General features: G+C 51.0%; 2 protein-coding genes across 3 annotated transcripts in view; both read left to right on the top strand.

The window, feature by feature from the left end:
* Nucleotides 1–3,837: 3,837 nt before the first annotated feature.
* vtna (vitronectin a) lies at nucleotides 3,838–13,553 on the top strand. Its single transcript, XM_078225904.1, has 5 exons — nucleotides 3,838–3,847; nucleotides 4,993–5,187; nucleotides 5,281–5,433; nucleotides 12,351–12,590; nucleotides 13,289–13,553. The coding sequence occupies exons 1-5, from the start codon at nucleotides 3,838–3,840 to the stop codon at nucleotides 13,405–13,407; spliced, it is 717 nt and encodes a 238-aa protein (XP_078082030.1). The 3' UTR covers nucleotides 13,408–13,553.
* Nucleotides 13,554–17,713: 4,160 nt separating this feature from the next.
* sarm1 (sterile alpha and TIR motif containing 1) overlaps nucleotides 17,714–18,284 on the top strand; it is a 28,593-nt gene continuing 28,022 nt past the window's right edge. For both annotated transcript variants that reach the window (XR_013499067.1, XM_078224619.1), the window contains exon 1: nucleotides 17,714–18,072. Coding sequence is in view for 1 of the 2 variants with exons in the window: in XM_078224619.1 (XP_078080745.1) it covers nucleotides 17,744–18,072 (329 nt within the window). In the remaining variant the exon portion in view is untranslated. The remainder of the gene's footprint in view (nucleotides 18,073–18,284) is intronic.

Below are 18,284 nucleotides of genomic sequence, written 5' to 3'. Positions count from 1 at the left end.
TGAGGAAGGATATATTGGCATTGGAGGGAGTGCAGAGAAGGTTCACCAGGTTGATACCGGAGATGAGGGGTTTGGATTATGAGGAGAGGCTGAGGAGATTGGGTTTGTACTCGTTGGAGTTTAGAAGGATGAGGGGGGATCTTATGGAGACTTATAAGATAATGCGGGGGCTGGATAGGGTGGAGGCGGAGAGATTCTTTCCACTTAGTAAGGAAGTTAAAACTAGAGGACACAGCCTCAAAATAAAGGGGGGTCGGTTTAAGACAGAGTTGAGGAGGAACTTCTTCTCCCAGAGGGTGGTGAATCTCTGGAATTCTCTGCCCACTGAGGTGGTGGAGGCTACCTCGCTGAATATGTTTAAAGCGCGGATGGATGGATTCCTGATCGGTAAGGGAATTAAGGGTTATGGGGATCAGGCGGGTAAGTGGTACTGATCCACGTCAGATCAGCCATGATCTTATTGAATGGCGGGGCAGGCTCGAGGGGCTAGATGGCCTACTCCTGCTCCTATTTCTTATGTTCTTATGTTCTTATGTTACAGAGATAGGGAGGGGGTGTAGGGGTTTGAGGAGGTTACAGAGATAGGGAGGGTGTGTAGGGGCTGGAGGGGGTTACAGAGATAGGGAGGGTGTGTAGGGGTTTGAGGAGGTTACAGAGATAGGGAGGGGTGTAAGGGCTGGAGGAGGTTACAGAGATAGGGAGGGGGTATAGGGGGCTGGAGGAGGTTACAGAGATAGGAATGGTCTGTAGGGGTTGGAGGAGGTTACAGAGATAGGGAGTGGTGTAGGAGCTGGAGGAGTTTACAGAGATAGGGAGGGGCGTAGGGGCTGGAGAAGGTTACAGAGATAGGAGGGGTGTAGGGGCTGGCGTAAGTTACAGAGATAGGGAGGGATGTAGGGGGCTGGAGGACGTTACAGTGATAGGGAGGGGTGTAGAGGCTGGAGGAGGTTACAGAGAAAGGGAGGGGGTGTAGGGGCAGAAGGTGGTTACAGAGATAGGGAGGGATGTAGGGGGTGGTGGAGGTTACAGAGATAAGGAGGGGGTGTAGGGGGCTGGAGGAGGTTGCAGAGATAGGGAGGGATGTAGGGGCTGGAGGAAGTAACAGAGATAGGGAGGAGGTGTAGGGGCTGGAGGAGGTTACAGAGATAGGGAGGGGGTGTAGGGGCTGGAGGAGGTTACAGATATAGGGAGGGGGTATAGGGGCTGGAAGAGGTTACAGAGATGGGGGGGAGGGTGTAGGGGTTAGAGGAGTGTACAGAGATAGGGAGGAGGTGTAGGGGTTAGAAGAGATTACAGAGATAGGCAGGGGTGTTGGGGCTGGAGGAAGTTATAGAGATAGGCAGAGGTGTTCAGGCTGGAGTAGGTTACAGAGATAGGGAGGGGGTCTAGGGGCTGGAAGAGGTTACAGAGATAGGGAGGGGTGTAGGAGTTGGAAGAGGTTACAGAGATAGGGAGGGAGGGTAGGGGCTGGAAGAGGTTACAGAGATGGGGGGGGTGTAGGGGTTAGAGGAGTGTACAGAGATAGGGAGGGGATGTAGGGGCTGGAGGAGGTTACAGAGATGGGGGGGGTGTAGGGGTTAGAGGAGTGTACAGAGATAGGGAGGGGATGTAGGGGCTGGAGGAGGTTACAGTGATAGGGAGGGGGTCTAGGGGCTGGAGGAGGTTACAGAGATAGGAGGGGTGTAGGGGCTGGCGTAAGTTACAGAGATAGGGAGTGGTGTAGAGGCTGGGGGAGGTTACAGAGATAGGGAGGGGTGTGGGGGCTGGAGGAGTGACCGAGATAGGGAGGGGTGTAGGGGCTCGAGGAGGTTACTGTGATAGGGAGGGGCTGTAGGGACTGGTGGAGGTTACAGGGAATGGGAGGGGTTGTAGGGACTGGAGGAGATTACAGAGATAGGGAGGGGTGTCGGGGCTGGAGGAAGTTACAGAGATAGGGAGGGGTGTAGAGGCTGGAAGAGGTTACAGAGATAGGGAGGGGTGTAGGGGCTGGAGGAGGTTACAGAGATAGGGAGGGGTGTAGGACTTGGAAGAGGTTACAGAGATAGGCAGAGGTGTACGGTCTGGAGGAGGTTACAGGGATAGGGAGGTGGTGTAGGGGCTGGAGGAGGTTACAGAGATAGGGAGGGATTTAGGGGACTGGAGGAGGTTACAGAGATAGGACAGGGTTTTAGGAGCTGGAGGAGGTTAGAGAGATAGGGAGGGGTGTAGGGGCTGAAGGAAGTTACAGGGATGGAGAGGCTGTGGGGGCTGGAGGTGTTTACAGAGATGGGGAGGGGCTGTAGGGGCTGGGGCAGGTTACAGAGAAAGAGAGGGGTGTACGGACTGGAGGAGGTTACAGAGTTAGGGACGGGCTGTCGGGACTGGAGGAGGTTACAGAGATAGGGAAGGGTATAGAGGGCTGGCAGAGGTTACCGAGATAGGGAGGGGTGTTGGGGCTGGAGGAGGTTACAGTGATAGGGAGGGGATGTCGGGGCTGGAGGTTACAGAGATAGGGAGGGGTGTAGGGGGCTGGAGGAGGTTACAGAGATAGCGAGGGGTGTAGGGGGCTGGAGGAGGTTACAGAGATAGGGAGGGGTGTAGGGGGCTGGAGGAGGTTACAGAGATAGGGAGGGGTGTAGGGGGCTGGAGGAGGTTACAGAGATAGCGAGGGGTGTAGGGGGCTGGAGGAGGTTACAGAGATAGGGAGGGGATGTCAGGGCTGGAGGAGGTTACAGAGACAGGGAGGGGTGTAGGGGCTGGAGCAGGTTACAGAGATAGGGAGGGGTGTAGGGGCTGGAGGAAGTTACAGTGATAGGGAGGGGATGTCGGGGCTGGAGGAGGTTACAGAGATAGGGAGGGGTGTCGGGGCTGGAGGAGGTTACAGAGATAGGGAGGGGGTGTAGGCTCTGGAGGAGGTTACAGGGATAGGGAGGGGTGTAGGGGGCTGGAGGAGGTTACAGAGATAGGGAGAGGGTGTAGGGGGCTGGAGGAGGTTACAGGGATAGGGAGGGGTGTAGGGGGCTGGAGGAGGTTACAGAGATAGGGAGGGGTGTAGGGGGCTGGAGGAGGTTGCAGAGATAGGGAGGGTGTGTAGGCTCTGGAGGAGGTTACAGGGATAGGGAGGGGTGTAGGGGGCTGGAGGAGGTTACAGAGATAGGGAGAGGGTGTAGGGGGCTGGAGGAGGTTACAGAGATAGGGAGAGGGTGTAGGGGCTGGAGGAGGTTACAGAGATAGGGAGGGGTGTAGGGGCTGGAGGAGGTTACAGAGATAGGGAGGGGTGTAGGGGCTGGAGCAGGTTACAGAGATAGGGAGGGGGTGTAGGGGCTGGAGGAGGTTACAGAGATAGGGAGGGGTGTAGGGGCTCGAGGAGGATACAGAGATAGGGAGGGGTGTAGGCTCTGGGGGAGGTTACAGAAATAGGGAGGGGTGTAGGGGGCTGGAGGAGGTTACAGAGATAGGGAGGGGTGTAGGCTCTGGAGGAGGTTACAGAGATAGGGAGGGGTGTAGGGGGCTGGAGGAGGTTACAGAGATAGGGAGGGGTGTAGGGGCTCGAGGAGGATACAGAGATAGGGAGGGGTGTAGGGGGCTGGAGGAGGTTACAGAGATAGGGAGGGGTGTAGGGGGCTGGAGGAGGTTACAGAGATAGGGAGGGGTGTAGGGGCTCGAGGAGGATACAGAGATAGGGAGGGGTGTAGGCTCTGGAGGAGGTTACAGAGATAGGGAGGGGTGTAGGGGGCTGGAGGAGGTTACAGAGATAGGGAGGGGTGTAGGCTCTGGAGGAGGTTACAGAGATAGGGAGGGGTGACCACAGAGAGGTTTCGAAACAGAGAAGAGAAATTCAAGGTTTTTCAGGCCAGGATGTGTGCAGGTCAGTGACAGAGATGGAGGCTGTGGAGGGCGGGGCTTTGCAGGTGACCCTTACCCTGGCAGGACTATCCACTGACAGGTTTTTCCTAATCTGTCAGTTTTTTCACCAGAAATACTCTATGGTCCAACTTTGTAACCTTGTGCTTTTTAACCCCATGCTATTTTTAAGTGTAAAGTTTATTTATTAGTCACAAGTAAGGCTTACGTTAACACTGCAATGAAGTTAATGTGAAAATCCCCTAGACGCCACACTCCGGTGCCTGTTCAGATGCACTGAGGGCGAATTTATTGTGGCCAATGCACCCTCACCAGCACATCTTTCGGACTGTGGGAGGAAACCCACGCAGACACGGGGAGAACGTGCAAACTGCACACAGACAGTGACCCAAGATGGGAATCGAGCCCAGGTCCCCGTTGCTGTGAGGAAGCAGTGCTAACCACTGTGCCCCCGTGCTGTACCGGTCCTGGGAGTGTTTGATGGGGACAGTGCAGAGGGAGCTTTACTCTGTATCTAACCCCGTGCTGTACCTGTCATGGGAGTGTTTGATGGGGACAGTGCAGAGGGAGCTTTACTCTGTATCTAACCCCGTGCTGTACCTGTCCTGGGAGTGTTTGATGGGGACAGTGCAGAGGGAGCTTTACTCTGTATCTAACCTCGTGCTGTACCTGTCCTGGGAGTGTTTGATGGGGACAGTGCAGAGGGAGCTTTACTCTGTATCTAACCCCATGCTGTACCTATCCTGGGAGTGTTTGATGGGGGACAGTGTAGAGGGAGCTTTACTCTGTATCTAACCCCGTGCTGTACCTGTCCTGGGAGTGTTTGATGGGGACAGTGTAGAGGGAACTTTACTCTGTATCTAACCCCGTGCTGTACCTGTCCTGGGAGAGTTTGATGGGGACAGTGTAGAGGGAGCTTTACTCTGTATCTAACCCCGTGCTGTACCTGTCCTGGGAGTGTTTGATGGGGACAGTGTAGAGGGAGCTTTACTCTGTATCTAACCCCGTGCTGTACCTGTCCTGGGAGTGTTTGATGGGGACAGTGCAGAGGGAGCTTTTTGCTGAAGGTTTTGAAGGAGAGGATTGAAAATTGTAGCTTGCTTGAGGAATATCTCTCTCGGTGTGAATGGAGTCAGTTGGTTTGAGGAGCTGTGTGTGCTTCTAACGTTGAGTTTGCCGCTCTGCAGGGTGACTCTTACTGGCGCTTCAACAACGGAATGCTGGAGGATGGTTTCCCGGCACTCATCAAGAATGGGTTTCCTGGAATTCCAAACAATACTGACGCCTCATTGGCAGTGCCTGCCTCCAATATCGATGGAAATGAGAGAGCTTACTTCTTCAAAGGTAGCGAGAACGATTGCTCCCGTCTCTCAGTGTGACGTTTACCCGGAGTGGGGCTGAAATTGATTCCAATTCTGCTGCTTGTCCTCTCTCCAGGGAATTCTTACTGGGAATATACCTTCCAAAATCAGCCAAGCCAGAGGGATTGTGCTCGTTCATCCATCTCCATCCCATTCGAGAGATACACTGACTTCATGGACGACAGCTGGGAGGATTTCTTTGTCAGAATTTTTGGAATTCACTCCAATGGTAATCCTTGGAAACTTCATTCTTCTGTTCAATTCTTGGCATCCCCTCTCTTCCTCCCCCTTTCTGTCCTTCTCTCTACCTCGATTTCACCTTCTTTGCCTCTCTTTTCTTTCTCTTCTCTCTCTTTATCTGTTTTCTCTCTTTCGCTTTCTCCACCTCTATTTGAATACGTGAATACAGGAGTTGGGACGTCTTGTTGAAGTTGTACAAGACATTGGTAAGGCCACACTTGAAATACTGTGTACAGTTCTGGTCACCCTATTATAGAAAGGATATTATTAAACTAGAAAGAGTGCAGAAAAGATTTACTAGGATGCTACCAGGACTTGAAGGTTTGAGTTATAAGGAGAGGCTGGATAGACTGGGACTTTTTTCCCTGGAGCGTAGGAGGCTGAGGGGTGATCTTATAGAGGTCTATAAAATAATGAGGGGGCACAGATCAGCTAGATAGTCAATATCTTTTCCCAAAGGTAGGGGAGTGTAAAACTAAAGGCCATAGGGTTAAGAAATACAAAAGGGTGCAGAGAGGCAATCTTTTCACACAGAGGGTGGTGAGTGTCTGGAATAAGCTGCCAGAGGTAATAGTAGAGGCGGGTACAATTTTGTCTCGTCAAAAAGCATTTAGAGATGGGTAAGATGGGTACAGAGAGATATGGGCCAAATGTGGGCAATTGGGACTAGCTTAGTGGTTAAAAAAGGGGCAGCATGGATAGGCTGGGCCGAAGGGCCTGTTTCCATGCTGTAAACCTCTAAGACCTCTTTGGCCAGAATTTCATTCGCGCTCCGCCCGATTCCGGGGGCGGGCGAGGCTCGGAGAACGGCATTCTCTGTTGGCCTCGGGCGGGATTGTACGAACCTCGGGCGGACATGCCGGTAAAATTCCGCCCTATGATTCTATTTCAGGTCCAATTTTGCTTTCTCTCATCTTTCTTTTCTTTGAGATGAGAGGAATCAAAGATTATTGGTTTATTGATTCCACGTTTAGAATCCTGTTCATGGTAAGAGGGATCGGAGACTGGGGCTGGTGAAGGAATTCCTCGGTTTGAGTTCCTGGGAAAGGGATGAGTGGGACAGAGGAACTGCCACAAGTTCATCTCCTCCACCTGGACCTTCAGCCAGTGGAATAATTCTTTCATGGGATGTGGGCATTACTGGCCGGTTCAGCATTTGCTGCTCGTCCCTAGTTGCTCTTGAGGGAGCAGTTGAGAGTCAACCACATTGCTGTGGCTCTGGAGTCACATGTAGGCCAAACCAGGTGAGGACGGCAGATTTCCTTCCCTAAAGGACATTAATGAACCAGATGGGTTTTTATGACATTCTGCTTTTAATTCCAGATTTTTATTAAATTCAAATTTCACCATCTGCTGTGGTGGGATTTAAACCTGGGTCCCCAGGAAGAAAGTCCAGAAATGTAGATCCTCTCAATGCGCTTCATACCCGTTACATCCAAATCACTCCTGGTTTGATTGGGAGCAAGCGAAGAATATTAATCAGCCATGAACTAATTGAGTGGTGGAATAGACAGAGAGGACTGAATGGCCTCCTCCGAGATCATAGAAATCATCATAGAAACCCTACAGTACAGAAAGAGGCCATTCGGCCCATCAAGTCTGCACCGACCACAATCCCACCCAGGCCCTACCCCCATATCCCTACATATTTTACCCGCTAATCCCTCTAATCTACGCATCTCAGGACACTAAGGGGCAATTTTTTAGCATGGCCAATCAACCTAACTCGCACATCTTTGGACTGTGGGAGGAAACCGGAGCACCCGGAGGAAACCCACGCAGACACGAGGAGAATGTGCAAACTCCACACAGACAGTGACCCAAGCCGGGAATCGAACCCAGGTCCCTGGAGCTGTGAAGCAGCAGTGCTAACCACTGTGCTACCGGAGTGAAACTTGAAAAAGAAGGAGGAAGCTGGTTGCAATGGCTGCGATTCTCCCAAAAAAGTGTTGCATTCGCGGGAAAACTGGTGTAAATCACGCTGGTTTTTTTCAGTGGGAGTTCAGACTTGAATTTCCACACTCTGTGCAATGCAGAGGCCACAATCAGGAATATCATTAAAAGCTCGGGGCGGGGGGCGGGGCCTATTTGACCATTCCAGAACTCTGCGCATGCGCAGTGGCCCCGAACTGTCGTCCTCCCGATCGCTGGCCAGCCCGGGGCACCCACAGTGCTGCCCCTCCACCTCCTCCCCCTCATGGCCTGATCGTGGCCCCCACGACCATTCCCGGGACAGCCCCCGAGCTCCCCCCATCCCACACCGCCTGATCTCCAGCCCTGTCCCCTCCGCAGTCATGATCCCCTCCCTTCCCCAGGAGGCAGACCCCACCTGGCAGACCCCCCAGGCTGACCACCCACCCCCCCAGACCGCCCCGATCGCTGACCTCCCTTCTGCCCCCATGTATTGCAATGGCAGAGTGGCAGCAGGAACCCCCGCCCCACCAATCACCCCTAGGCACCCCCCCCCCGCAGGCCTCACCCTCTATGGGCAGTGCCAAGGTTCCCCCCTGACCATGGGCACTTTGCTCCTTGGACACTGCCAGGCTGCCCATGCCCAGGGGGCACCCCCCACCCCACCGCCCAACTCTCTGCAGGGCCCTGAATGCCACCACTTCACTCCAGTGCGGTCGTGTTGCTGGTTCCGCTGAAAGTGAGGAGCTAGTCTGAAACTCGCTGGAGTGAAATATTCCTGGCGGGTTGGGAGATGCTAGCGGGCCTGGAGAATTCAGTCCCGGGCCCGCTAATCAGATTAAAATTTCATTCTTGGTGTTCCCGCCGGTTTCCAGCGTGGGATATCCGGCGCTGGAAGAGGAGCATGCAGTGGGAATGCATGCGCGAATCCCGCTAATCGGCCGACACGCGATTCTCCCAGTCCGCCGCACTAAAATATTAGCGTGTGGGAATGGGAGAATCAGCCGGAATGTTTCTGCTTATGGCTGAGAGTATTGACATCGGTATTCCTCAATGTTTATCAATGATTGTGCTGGACAATATGATAATGAAGAGATGATCTGTTTATTTTGCGATGCTGATTCAGGGATAGATATTGGTCAGGATATCAGGAAGAACTCCCTGATCTTCGAAATAATGCCCAAGGATCTTTTACACCTACCTGAACAGGCATTGGCTTACATTAGCTCCCCTCCAATCTGTAGCAACCAGTTCAGAGTCCAAAGAATTTTGGAAAATAATCACCAATGGATTTATTATTTCCAGGGCCACTTCCTTAAATACTCTGGGATGAAGATTATCAGGACGATTTATCCACCTTCAATCCCATCAATTTCCCCAAAACCATTTCCCTACTAATGCTGATTTCCCTCAGCTCCTCACTAAAACATGTTTCTCTCAACACTTCCGCTACATTATTCATGTCTTCCTTTGTGAAGACTGAAGCAAAATACAAATTTAATTCCTCAGCCATTTCTTTATTCCCCGTTATGAATTCTCCCGTTTCAGACTGTAAGGGGCCTACATTCGTTTTTATCAATCTTTTTCTCTTTACATATCTATAGAAATTTTTACAGTCCGTTTTTATGTTCCCTGCTAGCTTACTTTCATACTCTATTTTCCCCTTCTCAATCAATCCCTTGGTCCTCCTTTGCTGAATTTTAAACTGCTCCCAATCCTCAGGCCTACTGCTTTTTCTTGCCAGTTTGTGTGCTTCTTCCTTGAATCTGATACTATCTCTAATTTCCCTTGTAAGCCATGGTTTGGCCACAATTCCCTTACCACTCTTGCGCCAAAACAGGAATAAACAACTTCTGGAGTTCACCAGTTCGTTCATTGAATGCCTGCCATTGCCTGTCCACTGTCTTTCCTTTCAGTAATGTTTCCCAGTCCATCATGGCCAATTCATGCCTCTTACCTCATAGTTACCTTTATTGAGATTCAGGACTCTGGTCTCAGAATCAACAGTAGCCATGATGTGGAGATGCCGGCGTTGGACTGGGGTAAGCACAGTAAGAAGTCTCACAAAACCAGGTTAAAGTCCAACAGGTTTATTGGGAGCACTAGCTTTCGGAGCACTGCCCCTTCATCAGGTGAGTGAGGACTTGTGTTCACAAACAGGGCATATAAAGACACAAACTCAATTTACAAAATAATGGTTGGAATGCGAGTCTTCACAGGTAATCAAATCTTAAAGGTACAGACAATGTGAGTGGAGAGAGGGTTAAACACAGGTTAAACCTGCCATTCCATGGCATTCCAACCATTATTTTGTAAGTTGACTTTGTGTCTTTATATGCCCTGTTTGTGAAAACAACTCCTACTTACCTGATGAAGGAGCAGCGCTCCGAAAGCTAGTGGCTTTTGCTACCAAATAAACCTGTTGGACTTTAACCTGGTGTTGTGAGACTTCCCACTCAGAATCAACTACAGCACTATCCACCTTGACAAAGAATTCTACCAGATTATGGTCACTCATCCCCAAGGGTTCTCTCACAGCTAGGTTGCCAACTAATCCTTTCTCATTGCACAACACCCAGTCCAAGATGGCCTGTTCCCTTGTTGGTTCCTCAATGTATTGCTCCAGAAAACCATCCCGTATACACTCCAGAAATTCCTCCTCTATTGCACTGAGACTAATTTGACTCTCCCAATCTATATACAGATGAAAGTCGCCCATAATCACAAATGTTCCTTTGTCACATACATCTCTGATTTCCTGTCTAATGCTTTTCCCAACATTACTGCTACAGTTTGGGGGTCTGTAAAACACCCCCACCAATGTTTTTTGCCCATTGTTGTTTCTTAACTCGACCCATACAGATTCCACATCATCTATACTAATACCTTTCCTCAATATCGTATCAATGTCATCTTTCATCAACAATGCAACTCCGCCACCTTTTCCTTTCCGTCTGTTCTTCCTAAACACATTTAGTAATGTTTCTCTGGCGAGGCTGGCTTTTTTGTCCATTTCTTGTTGGACTATTATATAAATGGTAAAAGAAATTGCAGCGTGCTGCTGTGCAGAGGGACCTGGGTGTCCTTGTGCAAGAATCACAAGAAGTTGGTTTGCAGGTGCAGCAGGTAATTAAGAAGGCAAATGGAATTTTGTCCTTCATTGATAGCGGGATGGAGTTTAAAAACAGGGAGGTTATGTTGCAGCTGTAAAAGGTGCTGGTGAGGCCACACCTGGAGTACTGTGTACAGTTTTGGTCTCCTTACTTGAGAAAGGATATACTGGCACTGGAGGGGGTGCAAAGGAGATTCACTAAGTTGATTCCGGAGTTGGACAGGTTGGCTTTTTTTTAGAATTAGAACAGTACAGCACAGTACAGGCCTTTCGGCCCACGATGTTGTGCCGAACCTTTTCCAAAACCAAGATCAAGCTATCCCACTCCCTATCATTCTAGTGTGCTCCATGTGCCTATCCAATAACCGCTTGAAAGTTCCGAAAGTGTCGGACTCCACCATCACAGCAGGCAGTCCATTCCACACCCCAACCACTCTCTGACTAAAGAACCTACCTCGTACATCCCTCCTATATCTTCCACCACGAACCTTATAGTTATGCCCCCTAGTAACAGCTACATCCACCTGAGGAAATAGTCTCTGAGGCTTATGAGGAGAGACTGAGTAGACTGGGGCTATACTTATTGAAATTCAGACGAATGAGGGGAGATCTTATAGAAACATGTAAGATTATGAAGGGAATAGATAAGATAGAAGCAGGGAAGTTGTTTCCACTGGCCGGTGAAACTAGAACTAGGGGGCATAGCCTCAAAATAAGGGGGAGCAGATTTAGGACTGAGTTGAGGAGGAACTTCTTCACACAAAGGGTTGTGAATCTGTGGAATTCCCTGCCCAGTGAAGCAGTTGAGGCTTCCTCATTGAATGTTTTTAAGGCAAGGATAGATAAAGTTTTGAACAGTAAAGGAATTAAGGGTTATGGTGAGCGGGCGGGTAAGTGGAGCCGAGTCCACAAAAAGATCAGCCATGATCTTATTGAATGGCGGGGCAGGCTCGAGGGGCCAGATGGCCTACTCCTGCTCCTAGTTCTTATGTTCTTATGTCCTGTGTGGTGATAGTACCATCATTGGGCAACTTTCAGAGGACAGTTAGAAGTCAACCACATGGTGTGGGACAGGAGCCACATATAGGCCAGACAGGGTAAACAGCGCAGACGGGGTCGGAGCAACGGACATTCTTTGCACCATTGGGGCTCAGAGAGTGGGGCAGGGAAGAAGCTAAGCTTGGGGAAACTCTTCTGTACCTCTTGGTGCTCAAGCAGTCCTGGAAAGGCATTTACCTTCTCCATCAATCACTCCTCACCTTTCTTCAGCTGCCTGAGGTCTGGTGAATTCAGCCGGCCAGAGTTAAACCTGGAAGAGAGATCAAACCTGATACACGGACCCTCATTATCATACTTACAAAGACACTCCGCCTCCTTGGAGCAGGACGGTTGGCTGCTGCCAGTGTTCCCTCCACCCTGCCTGAGAGCAGAGGAGGTTTACAGCAGATTTGATAGGGTTATTCAAAACCAGATGGGCTTGGGACAGAGTAGAGGGGGAGAAACTTCCCACTGTCAGGGGGATCGAGAACCAGAGGGGACACTGATTTAAGGTAAGTGGCAATGGAGACACGGGGAAAAACCTTTTTATGCAGCGGTTAGTTAAGGTTTGAAATGTGCTGCCTGCGAGTGTGGCCAATGTGGAAATGAAAAGTTGTGAGAATTACAGGGAAATAGCAGAGGGAGTGGGACTAAGTAACTCTTACTGAGAACCAGCATGGGCACAATGGACCGAATGGCCTCCTTCAAACCATTCGATGGTTCTGTCCTGTTTGGGCTCTTGGGGTTTCCAGTTGCAATCTACCTTCCAGATAACTGGTCTCAAGGCCACCCTCCCACCCCTGTATCAGTCCATCCTGACACCCACCCTGCGTCCCTCTTTACAGAACGTACCAATGGACCTCACTCCATTCAGAGAGACTGGCGTGGGATCCCGGGCCCCGTGGACTCTGCCATGATTGGGAAGCTCTTCTTCGTCCACCAATACTCAGGGAACAGCCGGAAAAAGTCGAAGAAACATCCACGGAGGAACCGTCAGAGGGGACAGCGGAGGAGGCACTCCTCCAGCATGGAGATGGATCTATTCCCAATGTTTCCCAGCCAGAGCGTCTACTTCTTTGTGAGAGGTAACAGCTTTCATATCGTCACCATTCATCCCCCACACGCCCACCCTCAGCTTCCTTCAGTAAAGAGGGGAGGGTGTGGGAATTCAGGGCAGTCAGTCGCAAGTACCTGAGTGTGAACTCAGACATTTGGCTGCAGAGGACATCACAACCGGGCCCAATGTTGGCATGCCCATATTCCGACATGGTGGCACAGTGGTTGGCACTGCTGCTTCGCAGTGCCAGGGAATCGGGTTCGATTCCCAGCTTGGGTCACTGTCTGTGTGGAGTTTGAACATTCTCCCCGTGTCTGTGTGGGTTTCCTCCGGGTGCTCCGGTTTCCTCCCACAGTCCAAAGATGTGCGTGTTAGGTGGATTGGCCATGCTAAATTGTTCCTTAGTGTCAGGGGGCCTAACTAGAGTAAATGCATGGGGTTATGGGGATAGTTCCTGGGTGGGATTGTGGTCGGTGCATCCTTGATGGGCTGAATGGCCTCATTCTGCACTGTAGGATTCTATGATTCCATCTTCAAACGCCAAAGCACTGGAACAGCACATCCCAAAACACTGGGAATACATCTCTCAAACCCCAAAAGACTGGGAAACCATTTCCCAAATCCCAAAACAGTTGGAAACTATGTCTCAAATCCCTAAACACTGGGACAACACATCCCAAAACCTCAAGCGAATGAATGAACAACTGAGTGACGCTCTAATTGCAGATAAATATTACCGAGTGGACTTGGAGACTAAGCAAGTGGCTTATGCCCGACCCCGTTACCCACGTTCCATCGCCCGATACTGGTTCAAATGTGCCAACCAGATGCTGACGCATGAATAAATCTGGGACCTGGAAAGTGGGAGAAATCGGAATCGCGACAAAGGGAACAAGTGGCTTTGATTCTGTCGTTAAAAAACAGCCTCATCAACTGTTACATGGAAATGTCACAATGTAGAAAATCAATAAATGGACAAATAAAACCCAAACAGCATTGCCTGAGTCAATTCCTCTTCCGTTCTCTGCCTGAAAGCAGCTCTGAGCCACAACACCATGGCTGGGGGAAGCAGGGAGGTTGGAAACAAAGCTGGAATGGGACTGAATGCCATGCCGGTGCCATCAATCTGATCCAACCTGGCCATCCCGCCAGCCGTCTCCCCCCCCCCCCCCCCCCACCCCCGCCCAACCCACCCCCGACTCCAGAACTCTGGGTTGCTCTGGCAACATATACCTTTGCATGCATGTTGTAGCCAAGGACTATGGATGGTGATGGGAGAGGGTCCAACTTCTCTCCATCACCTCACTGAGCAGAAACCTCTCCCACTCTTACCACCTGCCACTGGGCTTTGTTGGAAGAATTTACAAGTTGGCACTCAACCTGTTTGGCCACATTATTTTCTTGACTATCAAGTCTCAAAATATCCCTCAAGTTCCACTCACCCCTTCCCCGTATCCCTCCATTCCCACTCACCCCTTCCCCGTCACCCTCAATCCCCACTCACCCCTTCCCCGTATCCCTCCATCTCCACCTACATAGAGTCATAGAGGTTTACAGCATGGAAACAGGCCCTTCAGCCCAACTTGTCCATGCCACCCTTATTTTTAAACCCCTAAGCTAGTCCCAGTTGCCCGCATTTGGCCCATATCCCTCTATACCCATCGTACCCATGTAACTGTCTAAATGCTTTTTAAAAGACAAAATTGTACCTGCCTCTACTACTACCTCTGGCAGCTTGTTCCAGACACTCACCACCCTCTGTGTGAAAAAATTGTCCCTCTGGGCAATTTTTGTATCTCTCCCCACTCACCTAAAACCTCTAGTTTTAGACTCCCCTACCTTTGGGAAAAGATATTGACTATCTAGCTGATCTTTGCCCCTCATTATTTTATAGACCTCTATAAGATCAGCCCTCAGCCTTCTACGCTCCAGAGAGAAAAGTCCCTGTCTATCCAGCCTCTCCTTATTACTCAAACATGATACGTATGCATCCATTTGTTGCTATTCTTGACCGCAGTTCCACACTGAGTAATGTATTTACCATTAACTTCCTAATTCAGACTTCCTCATTTTTCACTTGTGCACTTGAACTCACAGTGATTAGCACTGCTGCCTCACAGCGCCAGGGACCTGGGTTCGATTCCCGGCTTGGGTCACTGTCTGTGTGGAGTTTGCACATTCTCCCTGTGTCTACGTGGGTTTCCTCGGGTGCTCTGGTTTCCTCCCACAGTCTGAAAGACGTGCTGGTTAGATGCATTGGCCATGCTAAATTCTCTTTTGGTGTACCCGAACAGGCGCCGGAGTGTGGCGACTAGGGGATTTTCACTGTAACTTCATTGCAGCGTTAATATAAACCTACTTATGACTAATAGATAAACTTTAAAACTTTAAACTTAAGGGGAGGGTGGACCCTTGATCACGAGGGAGAAGGGTGTGGACATAAGGGGGCCGATCTTATAGGCTTGCTCCGCCAGTCCACTCCCCCTACTGGCGTGAATCAGACTTTGTCTATTTTTTGCACTAAGTGACATAGGATCATGTCTGAGAACTCACCCAAAAAATGGGTTCAATTCTTTCCTGTTTCATCCTAAGATCGCCCCAAAGCTCTCTCCACCAGCCATGTGCACCTTCATCAGAAAGAAGGATTGAAGAAGTCTTGTATTTATATTGCACCCTTCACAACACTCACGAAATGTGATGCCATCCAGGATAAAGCAGCCCGCTTGATTGGCACCCCGCCCACCACCATAAACATTCCCTACTTCCACCACCAACACACAGGATGTACCAGCTTTCAGATGCATTGTAGCAACTCACCAAGGCCCCTTCAACAGCTATGACCTCTGTCACCTGGAAGGACAAAGGCAGAAGTTACCTGGGAACCATCACCTGCAAGTTCCCCTCCAAGCTTTCAGATAAAGCTCGGCACAACATCGTGGGCCGAAGGGCCTGTTCTGTGCTGTACTGTTCTATGTTCTAAGTCACTCACCACCCTGAATTGGAAATGTATCACTGTTCCTTCACTGTCGCTGGGTCAAAATCTTGGAACTCCCTCCCTAACGGCACTGTGGGTGTACCTACACCACACGGACTGCAGCGATTCAAGAAGACAGCTCACGACCACCTTCTTAAGAGCAACTATGGATGAATAATAAATCTTGAACAGGTTACACCTCATTGAATGAGGTGGAACTGGGTTTTAACAATGTACTAATTTCCAGATGACTGCTAAGTACTTGTGTAAGACTTTTATTTTGTCAGCTATCAATCCACAAATTTCAAGGTTTTTTCTTGTGGCACAGTCCTTGTGGAGACAAAGTCCCGTCTTCATATTGAGGATACTCTTCAGTGTGTTGTGTGGCACCACTACTGTGCTAAATGGGATAGACTTCGAACAGGTCTAGCAACTCAAAACTGGGCATCCATGAGTCGCTGTGGGCCATCAACAGCAGCGGAACTTTACTCCAGCACAATCTGTAACCTCATGGCCCAGCATAGCCCCCACTCTACCATTATCACCAAGCCAGGGGAACAACCCTGGTTCAATGGAGAGTGTTGCCAAGGGGAACACAAGGCAGGCCTAAAAATATGGTGTCAAACATGGTTTTGACATGGGAAAACACCCCACAAACACCATTACACTGGGAATGAAACACCGCAAGCACTGGATTTGGGAGGTTTGGGATATGTTGGGATCTCTCTGGATCTGGGAACTCTTGGGATTTTTCTGGATTTGGGCGTGAGTTGGGATTTGTATGGATTCTGGATCTGTCTGGAGCTCTTGGGATCTCTCTGGATGTGGGATGTGTTGGGATCTTTCTGGATTGATGATGTGTTGGATTATTTCTGGATCTGGGGAGTGTTAGGATTTCTCTGTATTTGGGATGAATCGGAATCAGTTGGGATCTCTGGTTTCAGGATGAGTTGGGAAGTGTCGGGATAAGTAAGGATGTGGCGGGATTATTCAGGATATGTCGGGATGAGTCAGTAATGTGGTTGACCCTCAACTGCCCTCTGAGATGGCCGGGCAAGCCACTGAGTTCAGAGGCAATTAGGGATGAGTAATAAACGCTGGCCCAGCCAGCGACACCCACATCCCAGAAAAAAAAAGACTTGTCTGGATGAGTTGGGATCTGCCAGGGTGAGTTGGGATGGGTCAGGATGAGCCAGGATGAGATGAGCTCTGTCGGGATGTGTCAGGGTGTGTTGGGATGAGTCAGGATGTGACAAGATTTGTGAGGATCTGTCTGGATGTTGTCCCCATCCATCTGGAGGAGGTGCTGGTATGGCTCCCCACTTGAGGTGAGCTGGGATGAGATGGGATGGGTGGCACAGTGGTTAGCACTGCTGCCTCACAGTGCAAAGGACCCGGGTTCAATTCCAGCCTTGGTCACTGTCTGTATGGAGCTTGCACATTCTCCCCGTGTCTGCATGGGGTTTCCTCCCGGTTTCCTCCCACAGTCTGAAAGATGTGCTGGTTAGGTGGATTGACCCGGAAAGGTGCCAGAGTGTGCCTTTGACCAGGGGAATTTCACAGTAACTTCATTACAGTGTTAATGTAAGCCTACTTGTGACTAATAAATAAACTTTAACTTTTAAGATGTGCGGGTTAGGTGGATTGGCCATGGTATATTGCCCCTTAGTGTCAGGAGAATTAGTATGGTAAATATGTGGGGTTACAGGGATAGGAGCTAGGTGGGCTTGTTGTTGGTGCAGGCTCAATGGGCTGAATGGCCTCCTTCTGCACTGTAGGGATTCTATGATTCTCGGATGTGTTGGGATCTGGGTCAGGCTCTGTCGAGAATGTGTCCCTGTTCATTTGGAAGAGGCGCTATGTTCCGCTCTCGTTGGGATGGATTGGGATGAGCCTGGGATGGGTCAGGGTAGGTCAGGGTGAGTAGGGATGGGTCAGGTTCTGTCGGGATGAGTCAGGATCTGTGCCTGCTCCGCTGGGGGAGGTGCTGATGTTGCTCTTTCCCCGGGATGTGTTGGGATGTGTCCCTGTCCCCTGGGGGAGGTGCTGATGTTGCTCTCTCTCCGGGATGAGAGGGGATGGGGCAGGCTCTGACCTTCTCCCCTGGGGGAGGCGCTGATGGGGCTCCCCCCGGGGTGATGTCATGTTGCTGCGGGAGCAGGCGGGGTCTGTGGCGGCTCGGGCGCTCGCTGGGTTCGGTGTCTGCGATGTTGAGCCCGGACAGGGAGGCGGATCGGGAGCCCAGCCCGGGGGAGGCGAGCGAGCGGCTGATGCCGGCACTGAGAGCCGCTGCCGAGGCTCTGAGAGCGGCCGGCAGCCCCGAGGAGAAGCGGGGCTCGGTGGAGGAGCTTCACCGGCTGGTGAAGGAAGCCTGGCTGCTGCCCGGCCTGGGCAGGGAGGTGGCCTCGGCTTTGTGTGACCAGCTGCGGCTGCAGGGAGTCCTGGAGCAGCTGCTGGAGCTGCTGCTGTCCCGGAGCCTGCCCTGCAGGTACCAGGCTGCCTGTCTGCTGGAGCAGATCCTCATCACTGAGAACAGGTAACTCAGAGCGGCCCCTCGGCCCGTCCGGGGCATCCTAGCCCACCCCCTGCACAGTGCCAATCCCCATCACTGAGAACAGGTAACTCAGAGCGGCCCCTCGGCCCGTCCGGGGCATCCTAGCCCACCCCCTGCACAGTGCCAATCCCCATCACTGAGAACAGGTAACTCAGAGCGGCCCCTCGGCCCGTCCAGGGCATCCTAGCCCACCT

This window comes from Mustelus asterias, chromosome 12, assembly GCF_964213995.1.
Source record: "Mustelus asterias chromosome 12, sMusAst1.hap1.1, whole genome shotgun sequence".
NCBI lineage: Eukaryota > Metazoa > Chordata > Chondrichthyes > Carcharhiniformes > Triakidae > Mustelus > Mustelus asterias.
This window is presented reverse-complemented; position numbering and strand designations above follow the sequence as displayed.